This window comes from Nilaparvata lugens, unplaced genomic scaffold (genome assembly GCF_014356525.2).
Source record: "Nilaparvata lugens isolate BPH unplaced genomic scaffold, ASM1435652v1 scaffold5925, whole genome shotgun sequence".
NCBI classification, from domain to species: domain Eukaryota; kingdom Metazoa; phylum Arthropoda; class Insecta; order Hemiptera; family Delphacidae; genus Nilaparvata; species Nilaparvata lugens.
In genome coordinates, this window is record NW_024091698.1 from 1 (window position 1) to 16,567 (window position 16,567).

The window sequence follows — 16,567 nt, forward strand, 5'->3', positions numbered from 1 at the left end:
TCAGAAGAATATTACGGAGCTCCTGAAATTTTCTCAGAAATGAGACTCATGTCAGTTGATAGGGCTTATAAATAGCTATCCATGATATAAATTTGAAGAAAATCGTTAGAGCCGTTTTCGAGAAAAACGTGAAAAACATGGTTTTTTAGTAATTATCCGCCATTTTTTCCGCCATCTTGAATTGGATTTTATTGAATTCCTTATTGTCGGATCCTCATGGTATAAGGACCTTAAGTTTAAAATTTCAAGTCAATCGGTTAATTAGGAATGGAGTTATCGTGTTCACAGACATACACACATACACACACACACATACACACACACACACATACACACACACACACATACACACACACAGACCAACACCCAAAAATCATTTTTTTGGACTCAGGGGACCTTGAAACGTATAGAAAACATGAAATTAGGGTACCTTAATTTTTTTTGAAAGCAATACTTTCCTTACCTATGGTAATAGGGCAAGGAAAGTAAAAAGGGACAGCTATGGTGAGATTCGAGTTTCACAGCTAGTCCCTGATTAACATTGATTCGCTGTCATTAGACTAAGCAGATATAGTGCGTTATTATGACAGTATTGATTATCATTGGTGTTGTTATCCTTGTCTATCATTCGACAAAGAAGATAGCGCTATCTTTTTCCAGCTCCGCAGCGTTACCACATTGCATTCAAACAATGGTAAAATATAATCAATTAACCAAGATTTTATAGTCTCAATAATTATGAAAACTCTTATTTAGGCTAATCATTGTAATAGTATATTTCGCACTTAGAGCAGAAAATGAGATTTAGGCCTAGGCCTCGGACTTGAAAAGATTGAGAGCCTGAAAAACATTTTTGCCGTGGTGCGAACGCTATTTTTCGCCACACACAAAAATAAACAATATATATATAATATATATATATATATATATATATATATATACTGTTACATATATATATATATATATATGTTACTAAGCACTTCCGAAAGCAGAAGTGGAAGGTGATAGCTCTAGCAAATCTTAGGTAATCTGAATATCAGGAATTGTCCAAGTATTTTTATTTTTTATTCTGATTTGTCTAATTAACCTAAAAGATAATGTTCAATTATGTGGAGGTTGAGTTTATACTTTTTCATTCTTTCAAATGACAATAAGATTATATCATTATAAATGTTTAAATTATTGAATAATGAACACAAATAATGAAAAGTTTTTGATCAGCGTTTTTTGATCACCTTTCTTAGTTCCATGTTAGCGGCTGGAAAGGGTACTCTTGCCGGCCTAGGCTGGAAAGAAACCAGTTCGAGAGTCGTCTGCAAACAATGTCTTTCAGATCTACGTAGGGACTGAAAAACAGCTGCTTTCTGTGCAGTGTGGCGAAAAATATATTTTGAAGCTGATAAAATACTCATTTATCCCAACCCAAATGAAAAGGTTACATTACATCAGATATATCAGTTATCCTCTATAGAAGGCAGTGCCAGGGCAGAGAATCGGCAACACTGTTCTCCTATCTTTCTCCACTATAATAAATTATAACATGCACAGACAATTTCAAATCACGATGCATATGGGCCTGAGTAGTGCACTTGAAGCATCTCTGTATCAAATTCATGAACATCTCTAGTGAGGTCCACGTTATAATGGCAGTGTTTGATTAACAATGGTACTGCTATCCTTGTCTATCATTCAGCAAAGCGGATAGCGCTATCTGTTTCTTGCTTTGCTTGTTGCCAGATCGTCTTTTAACAGTGTAGAATTAATAATTAATTGACAAATATCCTTAACTATGAGATTTCATCAATAAATTATTGAAAAAAACAATTTCTTGCAATAAAGTATAATTGATTATTTCAAACGAGAATGAACAGTTATACTACATATTTTTTTGGTGTAGTTGAGAAGTTGATATTGTGGTAATTATTCATGTTAAATGAAAAGACCAAGAAATTGTCAAAAACCACAGATTTATTGATACTTAGAAAGACCGGTTTCGGTTGCTACACCATTGTCAATCTCTAATAAACTAAAACTAAATACGAGCAGCAGAATTTATACTGTTGGACGAGTACTGCTATTGGTCAAGGGCATGAACGCCTGTCATTGGCCCAGCTAGACAGTCTAACAGAAATCTGTACTACTGTTAAGTGGGAGGAGACTGTCTAGCTGGGCCAATAATAATAATACTATCGAGTGACCTGGCTGGCTCAGGTCTGTGTCAGAGTTTTCAGGTCGCAACTGATCAATTTCAGGGCCTCTGACATGACCTAACGGCTGCTTTTTAGGCAGCCGGGACCGACGGCTTAACATGTCCATCCGAAACACGGGAGTGGCCCGAGATAAATATCTATAGCTGGGCCAATGGCAGGCGTTCTAAAGCCTCTAGAATATTCAAAGATCTGCCTTTGAATCCAAAGATCTGCCTTTGAATCCAAAGATCTGCCTTTATTTCTAAAGCCTCTAGATATTCAAAGATCTGCCTTTGTTCAACAAGGTTGTTCGTTGAACAAAGGCAGATCTTTGAATATTCTAGAGGCTTTAGAAATAACAAGAGTAATTAAGGAAAATTCCCGTATAGTTTAAATGACCAGATTCATTTCAACCAATACAACACTACGAATTTAGTTTTATCATAAAATTGTAAGCATACATTACGGTAGTCAATAGTTTTTCTATTTACATATTTGTTTTATTATCTTTCACACTTGTTTTCTTGGTTCTTATTTTGTACTAAAAGTTAATTTTATTATCATGGCGATTCTGTTGCTTAAGCCGCCATTTTGTCACACCGTTGAGGGGGAGGAGACTGTCTAGCTAGGCCAATGGCAGGCGTTCATGCCCTCGACAATAGCAGTACTCGCCTACTAGTATAAATTCTGCTGCTCTTGTATTTATTTTCAGTTTATCAGAGATTTACAATGGTGTAACAACCGAAACCCGTCTTTCCAATTATCAATAAAATCTGTAGTTTTTGACAATTTCTTAGTCAATAATATTACATCAATAAACCTGTATCAGCTACCGTCAGGAGTGGCCGTAGTCGAGTGGATCAGATGCTGGCTTTATGATTCGGAGGCCCGGGTTCAAATCCCGGCCCGGGCAAGATATTTATCTCGGGCCACTCCCGTGTTTCGGATGGACACGTTAAGCCGTCGGTCCCGGCTGCCTAAAAAGCAGTCATTAGGTCATGTCAGAGGCCCTGAAATTGATCAGCTGCGACCTGAAAACTCTGACACCAGACCTGAGCCAGCCAGGTCACTCGATATTATTATTATTATTTTTTTTAGCTACCGTCTATAGATGGCATTGACAAGACTGAGGATCGGCAACGTTGTTCTCCTATCCTAATCCACTGCAATTTTAAAGTACACAGATGCGGTTTCAAATCACGAGGCATATGGGCCAAAGTAGTGTACTTGAAACATCTCTGTATCAAATTCATAGACATCCATATTCAAATCCAGGAGATAAATGAAATTCAGATTAATTCTCTCACCTGAGTCAGATTGATAGATCCATCCTCATCACGTTCTACCATGAGCAGGGGGAAGCCAGCCTCGTGAGTCCAGAAGTACATGATCTCAGCTATGTCAGTCGGAAGATCTAGCTCCAGCTCATTTTGAACCGAACCCAAACTGTCCCACAGGTCATCTTCTGTTACTGATTTCAGGCTACTGTAAAGTTAGAAGACATAAGATTAGAATCACATGAGACAGAGTGAAAAATTTATTATGTTTCTATGAATTATACTTGGGTTTATTCTTAGACTTTATATAATAAGATTTTTCTACAACTTGCCTAGAAGTCATGAACGCCAGCTGATTTTGAACAGAGCCCAAACTATCCCTCAGGTCATCTTCTTTTATCGATTTCAGGCTGCTGTTAAGTTAGAAGAATATTGGAATCATATGAGACAAAGTGGAAGATTTCTATGTTTTTATCAATCATCTTTGGATTTTGTTCCTGGATTTTTAGATTTTTGAAGTTTTACAACCGGTTGCAAAAAGTCTGTTAATTTTCAATCCCGATTAAATGCTTCGGGAACCAATCTTCTCGAAGAAGAAGAAAAGCCTTCTTTATAAAAAAACCTTCTATGATTGGTTCTCGAGTTAAAATCATCTCGAAGAGTTAAATCATGATTAAAATTCAACAGGCTTTTGTGCAACCGGGCCTTAAACTTCAGCTGCTGTTCCAAGAAGAAGAAGAAGGAGAAAAAGGAGAAGAAGAAGAAGAAAAAGAAGAAGAAAAAACAATTAAAATCATATGAAACAAAGTGGAAGTCCCTTATGTTTCTATTATTCATCTTTGAGTATCATTACCGATTTCAGGCTGCTGTTAAGATAATAATTGAGGCGGTAGGTGCAATAAGGGCTGTAACTCAAAACTATCGTTCTGAGATATGAAGATCCAAAGTTTTTACACAAATTTCTTGTAACATTCGGTTAACATTGTTGAAATATGAATGGTTCAATTCTTTTGAAAATATGTTCTCTATGGTAAATTAATAGAAACAAATTTTATTTCAAGATACTTCATTTTCAATTTAATATAATATGGAAGTATGTTGAAAGCCCTTATTGGGGAGAAACTCTCTATGACATTCTTACATAAGGGCTTATAAATCTGTTCTCCCCAATAAGGTCTTGGGTTATTTAATGAGTAAATTTCGTATAGGTAATAAATATTACAATACTGTTTAATATATTTAATTATTTATTTATTCCTATTTAATATAATCTTGTTAATTGGGCTGAAAACTATATGTCTTTATGAAAAATAAAACTTCAAAAGTGTTCATAGTTCAATGAAATATTGAAACCAGATGCCAAATATTAGTTGAAATGATGCCCCAAATATGAGTGTTATCCTATTTGAAAATAATATGTAAATGTCTTATGAAGAAACATCCATGGCCAGCGGTTCATCATTTTCTTCATCTTCTGAATCAGTGGAGAAGTTGTGTACTTCTAATCAGCTTTTTGGTTAGTTTCCCTTCTCGCAAAAAACTCTTCATAAAACTGTTGGCTCTCCTGTTTAAAATAAGGATAGAGGTCTTTGACATCTTTGATTTTTCCTATTTCAAGTGGAACTGCTGGTGCAATAGACAAAGAAAGTTTTTCAGGGAGTTGCTTCAAATATTTGAAAGGTTCATACACTTGAAAGTATGATTTAGACACAGCAAGTGTACCACAAGGTTTGTATTGATAATACAATACTGCTGTGCTGAATTGCAACGCTTTTATAGGTAATATTTTAAGTTATAGTGAATAAAACCACAAAAGTAAGGAAAATTAGCTGTTCTCTGCAAGAAGGGCTTGAACATGGTTTGGTATAATACTATACCAACCTCAAGAATAGTTATTTGTGCAACTAGTGCGCAAAGTGACAGTTTGCTGCACCGAAAGAAACGTTTACGCCCGAGCCGTAGGCGAGGGCGGAATGGTTTGTTGAGTGCAGCAGAGGAACTTTGCGCACGTATTTCACATTAAGTTTTTCCTACAGTTACCATTGAATATGAAAAGTGGGTAAGTATGGTAAAATTGCCTGAAATCCATCAAATGTAAATCTGTGTAATTTTATTATTAATAAATAAATAATAGAATGTAGTATGTGTGTTGAATGGTGGGCGGGGGGCTGTGTGCTGTCAACTGCTGTCATCCACTCCATCAAGATTCTTATAACGTGCACCAGTCACAGTTACCAACTTCATTTTGATTCTGCTGCACGGGCTCCATATAACCTACTAACTATTTTGCGTTGCCATGTTGCAAATCTGGAGTGCAGGAAAAATTTTTCCCGTACTAGAGCGGAAAAGTGATTCTTTGCGTTCTGTAATCAGTGCAGCAATGGCCACTTTCAACGTAACTGTAGGAAAAAATATATTCGAATGAAATCTTCACATTTATATAGAAGAAATGATGGAGAATCCATTTCCGAGTTCTCCCCAATAAGGCTTATAGGCCTATAGGCCCATATTGCACCACCGCCTCAATTGGGATTCTTCCATGAAGACATTTTCTCATCTACAGGAATGAGGGTTAAAGTACACTTAGGTACACTTAGGTATGGAAGGTATATAGACCTTCCATATTTCCATCAAGTTTTGACTTACATGATTCTCACTATACAAGAACATGTAGGCGGATTCTTACATAATTAAACGGAATCTGTTTTTTAATTAATGTCATTTAATAAACCTTGATGCTGCCATGGACCTCACTATAGTTGTAGTTCGGTACTAATATCTTAAGATTAATTAACTAAAGTTTATTGAATGGATTGAGTAAACTAGGTTTACTGTTAAATACAGCGACAATAAATTTCAAGAAAGCCAACAGGATCCAATTTCATTCATTTATTAGCTGAAATTCGTTTGTACATTGAGAAAGTGCATCATTTTTTACATATATGTCATTGTTTTATATTGTATGTTATGCTGTTTCATGTTATCTGACATTGTTTTATATTGTATCTGAGTTACTTTTTGTGTAGTTGAGAAGTTGATATTGTGGTAATTATTCATATTGAATGAAAACACTAAGAAATTGTCAAAAAACCACTGATTATTGATAATTAGAAAGACCGGTTTCGGTTATTACACCATTGTCAATCTCTGATAAACTAAACTAAATACAAGAGCAGCAGATTTATACTAGTAGGCGAGTACTGCTATTGGTCGAGGGCATGAACGCCTGCCATTGGCCTACTAGACAGTCTCTCCCCCCTACACGGTGTGACAAAATGGCGGCTTAAGCAACAGAATCGCCATGATAATAAAATTTACTTTCAGTACAAAATAAGAACCAAGAAAACAAATGTGAAAGATAATAAAACAAATATGTAAACAACACTACGAATTTAGTTTTATCATAACATGTAAGCATACATTAGTCAATAGTTTTTCCATTTACATATTTGTTTTATTATCTTTCACATTTGTTTTCTTGTTCTTATTTTGTACTGAAAGTAAATTTTATTATCATGGCGATTCTGTTGCTTAAGCCGCCATTTTGTCACACCTGTAGGGGAGGAGACTGTCTAGCTAGGCCAATGGCAGGCGTTCATGCCCTCGACCAATAGCAGTACTCGCCTACTAGTATAAATTCTGCTGCTCTTGTATTTAGTTTTAGTTATCAGAGATTGACAATGTGTAATAACCGAAACCGGTCTTTCTAATTATCAATAATCAGTGGTTTTTTGACATTTCTTAGTGTTTTTCATTCAGTATCTGAGTACTTCATCTATGTAAAGGGATATAACTTTCCTTTATACCTGACCGACGTGACGAGATCTATGTATATATGTTATATATTTGTTGATAAATAAAATCTATTCTATTCAATGATAGTGATAGGCTCATTTGTTTCTAAAAATCAGCACCATATTTTTTCATGAAATTGAATAATGAAAACGAGACAACATGTTAAGCTGATAAAAGATCATAATCAGAGACTCCTGGTAGTTTCCACTCCAAATCACACAATCTGCTAATGACTCAGTAGATGAGATCAAAGGGCGCAATCAATATTTCACATACGAGAGCGTTCCCTTTCAAACGGATTTTGTGAACTGGACTAAACCTATGAAGAGAGTATTGGCTCTCTCACTCTGTATACGGTACTCAATTCTGAATACCACCAATTCCTGAAATTCGTGGTTCTATGAAACTCCAATACAAAGCAGGAAAGGAATAAAACCAGCTTCATTTGGTGAATTGCTACCCAGAGAATGCCATTCCATAGTTTAGCAATAGAAACATTTCCATTTCAATTCATCTATGATTATAATAAAGGAAAGAATTGGCTTATACACGTACGGGATAGAAAATTCACGAATGACGCATCATCACGTCTCAACTACTCAACTGTTTAACTTGGAATTTTGAATATCGATTCCTAATTTACCAATGATGGTTATAGGCCTATTTAAAATTCTTCAAGATTTCAGTAGGTCAAGTATTCAGTTTGTCAAGTTTTCAATCAGACCCTTGCGGAGCACGGGCTACCTGCTATAGTGAGGTCCACGTTATAATGGCGGTGTTCAATGAGCAATGGTATTGCTATCCTTGTCTATCAGTCAACAAAGCAGATAGCGCCATCTCTTCCTTGCTTTGCTCTGTTGCCAAATCGTCTTTTAACAATGTAGAATTGAAAGACAACCAAGAAGATGGCGGACCTGCCGAAAGATGTCGTTGTCAAAGTGAGTGATTAATTCATTTATTGTAAAATATCTGACTGCTAGTCGTTTTTCGAACAGCAAAAAGTGATTTAATGTAGAATTATTAATTGATTAACAAAATATCTCAACTTAATCATGAAAATTCATAATGAATTTATTGAAAAATATAATTTCTTGCTTAATAAAATATAACTGATAATTTTTAAACGAGAATGAATAGTAAATATTACATCAATTAACCTGTATCAGCTATTGTCTATAGAAGGCATTGACAAGACAGAGGATCGGCTACGTTGTTCTGCTATGTTTCTCCACTGCCATTATAACGCCTGTACCAGCTACCGTCTACAATATACAATGCCTGTATCAGCTACCGTCTATAGAAGGCATTGACAATACAGAGGATCGGCAACGTTGTTCTGCTATCTTCCTCCACTGCTATTATAACGTGGACCGCACATTAGTCCAAAATATGACGTCATTCCCTAGGTTTGCAATAGAAACATTTCGATTTCAATCCATCAGCATTGAATAATTTCAATGAAATGATATTACGAGTATATTCCATCATCTCGACAAATTTCAACAGTTCGACAACTTTTCATAAAAAATTTGGTACTATATATTATAAAAAATAAAAATTTATTTGAACCTCGAGAATCTCTTTGGGCTTGAGCCCCGCGCGAGACATTTTCCAATTTGTCAGAATGGACTTGAATGTGTGTAGGAGACAGTTTTCTATATTTCCAATAAATTAATAAACCACATTCCCTTAAATATTCTTGAAAAAACAAACATAAACCAAAGGCTTAGATCAGACATAGATAAATGGATAATAGCAAATAAAATCGAGGAAAAATTGTTTTGAATAAATTAATTTTCGTCCACTCCATGGTTGCAGTTGACTTACCTACCTCTTACCTTTCTCTTCTTGTTCATTCTCCTTCTTCTTCGTCTTCTTTTTCTTCTTGGCCTTTTCCGTCTTTTCTCCTTCCGTTCCTTTATTTTTAGTATCCTCTTTATTATTAAGTACTAGTTTTTATTCTGTATTTTTTTCAAGAAATTTGTTTTGGATCATTTTGTTAATATTTTTGAAAACATTTATATTGCAACTCACACCTGCGCACAGGGTTTCTTTGCAGGTGTAGATTCTTATATATATTTTTTACTTTCCTTGCCCTACTACCATAGGTAAGGAAAGTATTGCTTTCCAAAAAAATTAAGGTACCCCAATTTCAAGTTTTCTATACGTTTCGAGGTCCCCTGAGTCCAAAAACATGATTTTTGGGTATTGGTCTGTGTGTGTGTATGTGTGTGTGTGTGTGTGTGTGTATGTGTGTGTGTGTATGTGTGTATGTCTGTGAACACGATAACTCCATTCCTAATTAACCGATTGACTTGAAATTTTAAACTTAAGGTCCTTATACCATGAGGACTCGACAATAAGAAATTCAATAAAATTCAATTCAAGATGGCGGAAAAAATGGCAGATAATTACTAAAAAACCATGTTTTTCACGTTTTTCTCGAAAATGGCTCTAACGATTCTCTTCAAATTTATACCATGGATAGCTATCTATAAGCCCTATCAACTGGCATAAGTCTCATTTCTGGGAAAATTTCAGGAGCTCCGTAATATTCTTGAGAAAAATGGCGGATAATGACTAAAAAGCCATGTTTTTCACGTTTTTCTCGAAAATGGCTCTAACGATTTTCTTCAAATTTATACCATGGATAGCTATTTATAAGCCCTATCAACTGGCATAAGTCTCATTTCTGGGAAAATTTCAGGAGCTCCGTAATATTCTTGAGAAAAATGACAGTTACTAAAAACCATGTTTTTCACGATTTTCTCAAAAACGGCTCAAACGATTTTTTTCAAATCCATACTCTGTATAGTTATTTATTAGCTCTATCAACTGATTGAGTCTTTTCCTGGGGTACTAATTGGGGGGTCCACCCAATCCTTGAGAAATGGACTTTATAACCTCCTTCTGTGCATGAGGTAGGTAGGAAGAGTAGTTTATAAAAAGAACACAGTCATAGTCAAGATATTTCATCTGTAGAATAGCTGTTTTGACGAATTTCAAAAAAATCATCGAATTTCACAATTTACATAAAGGAAAAAGTACTCTGAAAACAATTGTACATACACATATACAGTAGTCTGATCGTAGTTGCAAATATGTTGCCCTCAATTGTCATTATGTTATTCCCCTAAATTATTCTCGTTTGATAATGAGGCTTATAGTTCAATGAGCAAGGAAAGTTGTGTGAGTGTACGACACCAGATTTTTTTGTCTTGAAAGTGTTGTATATATTTTTGAGAATCAATAAATTTGAATTTGAATTTGAATCTTCTAGATAATTTTATTATTTATTTAATTTACACAATCACAACATCTAATAAATGATTGAATGAATGAATGATTGATTAGTCCAGAATATGTCATTTAATTTACACAATCACAACATCTAATAAATGATTGAGAGGGGATAATGCTTACCTCACCTGTGGCCCTCACATTAATCCAGAATATGTAATTTCATAGTTTTTCAATAGAAACATTTCCATTTCAATCCATCAGCATTGAATCATTTCAATGAAATCATATTACGAGTCTATTCCATTATCTTCTTGATAATTTTATTAATTTATTTATTCTATCCACACAATCGCAACATGAAATAAATGATAGGGAGAGAATTATGCTTACTTTTGTTGAAGATAGTCCCTGATAGCTTTCTGGAATAGGTCAGGTGTCATAATGTGGTACAGCATTCTTACGAGTGCTCCTCCTGTAATTGAGAAAAATTGGGTATTTATTTGTAGACTATTACATTTCAAAATCAATTTTCTCACTTCTTGAATTGAAATATTATGTTGTGAGAAACACGGTGCAAATAACTATACTTTGGAACAGTCAAAATCCATTTTTTCAATTTTTGGAACAGTCATTCTTCGAACCAATTTAAAAGTATTTGATTCTATTCGGTGAATTAACAATCAATAATTTGAAATCATTCTTGAAAATATTTTTTCTAAAATACAGTTGATATTATTTAATGCCCTACAAATATCTCATACAGGATTATTCTACCTGAAGGTGTAAGGTTCGATTAAACTACTGTTATGTCTCTAGCTCATCGAATAAGTTTATGGAGCGTTCTAGAAACACATTTCTCATGTTTATCGATTCAATAAAGTTATTGAATAGATAAACGATTCAATAAAGTTATTGAATAGATAAATAGTTTATGGAACGACTGAGAAACCATATAGTTTATCGAGAGATTTATGGATTCAATAAGTTTATGGAGCGTTCTAGAAACACATTTCTCATGTTTATCGATTCAATAAAGTTATTGAATAGATAAACGATTCAATAAAGTTAAGTTATGAATAGATAAACGATTCAATAAAGTTATTGAATAGATAAACAGTTTATGGAACGACTGAGAAACCATATAGTTTATCGAGAGATTTATGGATTCAATAAGTTTATGGAGCGTTCTAGAAACACATTTCTCATGTTTATCGATTCAATAAAGTTATTGAATAGATAAACGATTCAATAAGTTATTGAATAGATAAACGATTCAATAAAGTTATTGAATAGATAAACAGTTTATGGAACGACTGAGAAACCATATAGTTATCGAGAGATTTATGGATTCAATAAGTCTATGGAGCGTTCTAGAAACACATTTCTCATGTTTGTCGATTCAATAAAGGTTATTGAATGAATAAACAGTTCATGAAACGACTGAGAGACCGGGCATTAATGGAGAAACCTCTTTTCAAAATTGTTGAAAGCATTCTTATTCTAAGGTATAAGATGGACGTAGAGTACGGAAATGCTGTTGGAATAGATTAGAATATTCATTTCACCAAAATACAAGACACATAAGACAAAAATGTAAATGTAAATAGTTCTGCAGATTTACCTCAACATCCTAGACGCAATATTAGCTCATTCCTATGGTCTTGAAGAAGAGAATGAAATAATACACCTCTTTCGATTTACTGGGATATTTTAATCAATATTTTTATTTATTTATTTCACCTACACATGCACAAGATCAAAGCAATGATTGGGAGATAACAGAATTAATCCAAAACTAATTCTCCCCCGAATTTAGATAGTTGATGAGCTTAATCAATATTTTTATTTATTTATTTCATCTACATATGCACAAGATCAAAACAATGATTGGGAGATAACAGAATCAATCCAAAACTAATTCTCCCCCGAGTTTAGATAGTTGATAAGCAGATCTGAATAATGTTACGGTATCACTTCTTATAATATTAATGAAATGATCTTCAATATTGGATTATAATGTAAAGTCAAGTGAACCTCTCCCTTAGCTTCAAAGTTTGACACGCTGTCAATCATTTATGTATACATCAGACAATCATATTGAAAGTAGGGATGGGTATCGATACATTGATGTTTAGAAACATCGATGTTTCAACATCAAACATCGATGTTTTTAACATCGATGTTTACTGTTCGATGTTTTTCACTTATCGATGGTTTTACCTAGACATCGGTCATCGGTGGGTATCGATAAATCGATGTTTAGAAACATCGATGTTCAACATCAAACATCGATGTTTACTGTTCGATGTTTTTCACTTATCGATGGTTTTACCTAGACATCGGTCATTCGATGTTTTTCCCAACAAAAAGGATTTTTTCAATCAGGCTCTGTGTATTTTTATGTGAGACTGTTGGATACTCTTGAAGATTTACATAACTGTGGCCCTTGTCAAGGTTAGATACCTATTTATAATTGAATGAGAGATCGGATTTTTCGTTTCTTAGGAAGAAAGAGTTTTTCTTATTACAAGTGCTTACCTCAACATACGTTTAATACCAATTATTAATCTAGCTATGGAATAGAGGTCCTCGTATTGTATGGAGTGTAGATAGCCATAAAAAATACCTCTATTCATTCTCATTTCCTAAATCAGGTATTGAATGAATACTATTATGAGTAACAGTGATTGCTAAAATTAGCTTAGGATGAAATCCCAAGACAGAATCTTCGAGGATATCCTGAAAGGTTTCTGACTCAACTATTATTGGATTTTCTTTTTTATATTTGATTAAATATCAATCTCCGTTGAAAACATAGAGTCTGATTACCTACAACTACAAACAATTAATTAACTTACAGTTTCGTTGCTGTCAGTCAATAATATTCCTTTATTGTTAACTACTTTTTAAAAGCTCTGTCCCTTTCTCTTACATGTACATAAAAAAGAAAATTGATTCCACTATCTGAGTTACTCTAAGGATATAATAGTCTTCCGTAAAATGTACGGAAACACGTCGATGTTTAAAACATCGATGTTTACTGTTCGATGTTTTTCACTTATCGATGTTCAGGAGAAAAAACATCGATGTTTTGTCTTTCGATACCCATCCCTAATTGATAGTAATACGGTATTCACATTTGATACTAGCCTACTAGCTACAAGACTGAGTTTCATCAATCATCCCTTATTATTTTACCTTATCGTATGTGTACCTTAACTTAGACCTGAAACCTCACCTTTCAAGTAAGACACGCTGTCGAAGACCTTCTCGATGTCGACAACAGAGCGCACCTTGTTGAGCGTGACCGGATGCGTGAAGAGAAACGCGTCATGCGTCAGCATACTCTGCACCTCATTCACCACGAAGATGTCCATCAGTCTCCACGAGGGCTCCAGCTACACACAGACCAACCAGGACCTTTTCAATCAAACAACGTCACTCATTCAATCACTAATGACGCTAACTAAGAAAAAGTCTGCTAATTATTTAGTAAAACTCCAGCTAGGCTGTATAACATAATCCCGTTTCCACAAAAGCCGGTTAAATTTTAACCCTAAAGAGACACACTGGGGTGTTTCACACCCAGGGATTTTTTGTTCTGTTCTGCAGTTGACAATATCAAACAGATGGGAATTTATGCCCAGTCTAAATTCGGTTTGTAGTATTGTCAACTACTCTCCACCACTTCCAGTCAGTAAGCATTCTACAAGGTCACCAGCTCATCTTGTTCTTTGTTTGGGGTGTCTAACACCCCAGAGTGTCTTTTACGTAGGACTTTTATCAAACACTTTTATTACTTGTATTGCCACTACGAATGTGGTATGGGATGATGGATCAGATTGGAATAAATGCTATGATTCTCTACAACTTGAGATTCAAAACAATAAAATGAAGAGACGTGAGTATTTGATGAAGTTGTCATTGGCAATGATCAAGCCATTAGTTCAAACCGGATTAGGAGCTCCAACACTTAGGCGGAACATACGTAATTCTAAAATTAGTATAAAAATTGATAAGCAGTGCTTTACTTTTGATTTCTGTATGCACTTGGAACAAAAATGATTGAGAAATGATGAAGTATGGTCTAAGTACTTGTTTTTTTCATATTTTTCAAAGAAAAATGCAAAATTGAATTGGGTGTTCAACACCCCAGTGTGTCTACTATGTCAGCATAAAGTGTGTCTCTGTAGGGTTAACCGTGATCAATTTCACGAGAACCAATCAGAGAAGGGTTTTTTGAAAAGACGGCTCCTCTAATTGGTTCTCCTGGAATTAATCACGGTTAAAATTCAACCGACTTTTGTGCAACTGGCACATAGACCAATTATTGGACGTTCGATTTTTTGCCATCCTCATGAAATCTCTCAGATTAAACTGTACTTGACAGACACATGACCACATCATCTTTGACCTTATCCTATCCTATTATATTAAGCGAGCAATTTCTGTATATATTATATACTTGATTATTTGTTTGTCCAACGGATCTCGAAAACGGCTCTAACGATTTTCACGAAATTTGAAACATAGTAGATTTATGATATGAAAATTCGATTGTACTGGGTCTTATCCTAGGAAAACTCGCTGAAGGACATGAAAGGGATAATAATTAATCATCCTTGGAAAATAGATGATAATTCAGTCGTCTGTCGATAACAGTAGATGCGTGTTAGTATTATGTTCAGCTCTTGAATAAATCAGCCTATCTCACGAGAAATACAATATAGAAATTTCAATCACCTTGATCAAAATAGTATGATATGACATGGTATATCATTCTGAATTAGAGTTAATCACAATTTATAGTTTTAAGTGATTGGTGAGTGTTATTTTGTTATTCAATTTGATTTGTTAACAATCTAGATTATAACTTCTCTGTTTTCAAATGTTTGGACTGAAAATTGTAACTTAATTCAAGTGTACTTTTTGGACTATATTTATAGTGTATAAATCAAAACTCAGGGAAGAAACAGATTTGGGCTGTTAAGGTGCGTACAGATTTACGCGCCGCGAACATGAGCAATTCACTTTAAATCAGCTGATGCCAAGCTGTTTATATCTATATCTTACCGTTTCTGTAAAAATACAGATATAGTCAGCTGATTAAAAGTGAATTGCTCATGTTCACGGCGCGTATATCTGACGCACTTTAAGACCGTCCCCAATCATTCTAAAGAATTGTGTTCTGTTCATCAATAAAAATATTACGAGCGAAGCTCGGTGCCCCGATATTCAATCTATCATATCTACGAGTTAGAATATATATGCCAACATACATTTCTGTTCAAAAACAATTACATTTTTCGCCACACTGCACAGAAAGCAGCTGTTTTCCAGTCCCTACGTAGATCTGAAAGACATTGTTTGCAGACGACTCTCGTCTGACGTCAGAACAGGTTCATTATCGTCAAGAGTTTTCATTATCCTATTCTCTAGTTAGTTAATTTTCCATCCTCATTAAATATTACGCCACCATAAAATATTGAGGAAATTCATTATCCTCCACCTATCATATCCACAAATCTACGCTATCACTACGGGAAATATTCCATTCCACAAATGAAAATTGAATAAAAATATTCATTATCTTCAACTGTAATTAATTCTACAGTGTATACGCCACCCCTTTAATACTATACCATAGAATATAAATCTAGAAACAGTATAGAAGTTTTCTATGAATATAGGTTCCCTATACTTTGTACCCTATCTCACGAACATACTATTGTATTCCCCCATAATAAAATAGGGATGTAAATCTATTTTTAACCCTGCTTTACTAGCATATAATTTTATACGGAGCAGATATACAGGTATACAATTGGTAACACCCTATTATAAATACATGAGCATATATAGATATAGCGTATTGCGTGATACTGCATCACCCCAAGATCGTTAGCGTGAACTCAACACTTATCTTTTCTTAATTATTATTCTGGAGGTTCTCTCTCTCTCTTTCTCTCACACCCTCACTCACACTCTCTCCCTCACACACTCACACTATCTCCTTCACACTTACGCTTTCTCTCGATCCCTCTCTCTCACTCACTCTCTCCC

General features: G+C 34.6%; 1 protein-coding gene across 1 annotated transcript; it reads right to left on the reverse strand.

The window, feature by feature from the left end:
- Positions 1–3,496: 3,496 nt before the first annotated feature.
- Positions 3,497–13,924, reverse strand: LOC111045983 (aminopeptidase N-like; the record flags this gene model as incomplete). The annotated part of the gene is made up of 3 exons (XM_039444983.1): positions 13,743–13,924; positions 10,895–10,976; positions 3,497–3,674 (listed from the first exon to the last, which is right to left on the reverse strand). Coding segments are annotated over exons 1-3 (399 nt in total), but the record flags the coding sequence as incomplete, so codon positions are not given.
- Between the last annotated feature and the right edge of the window lie 2,643 nt (positions 13,925–16,567).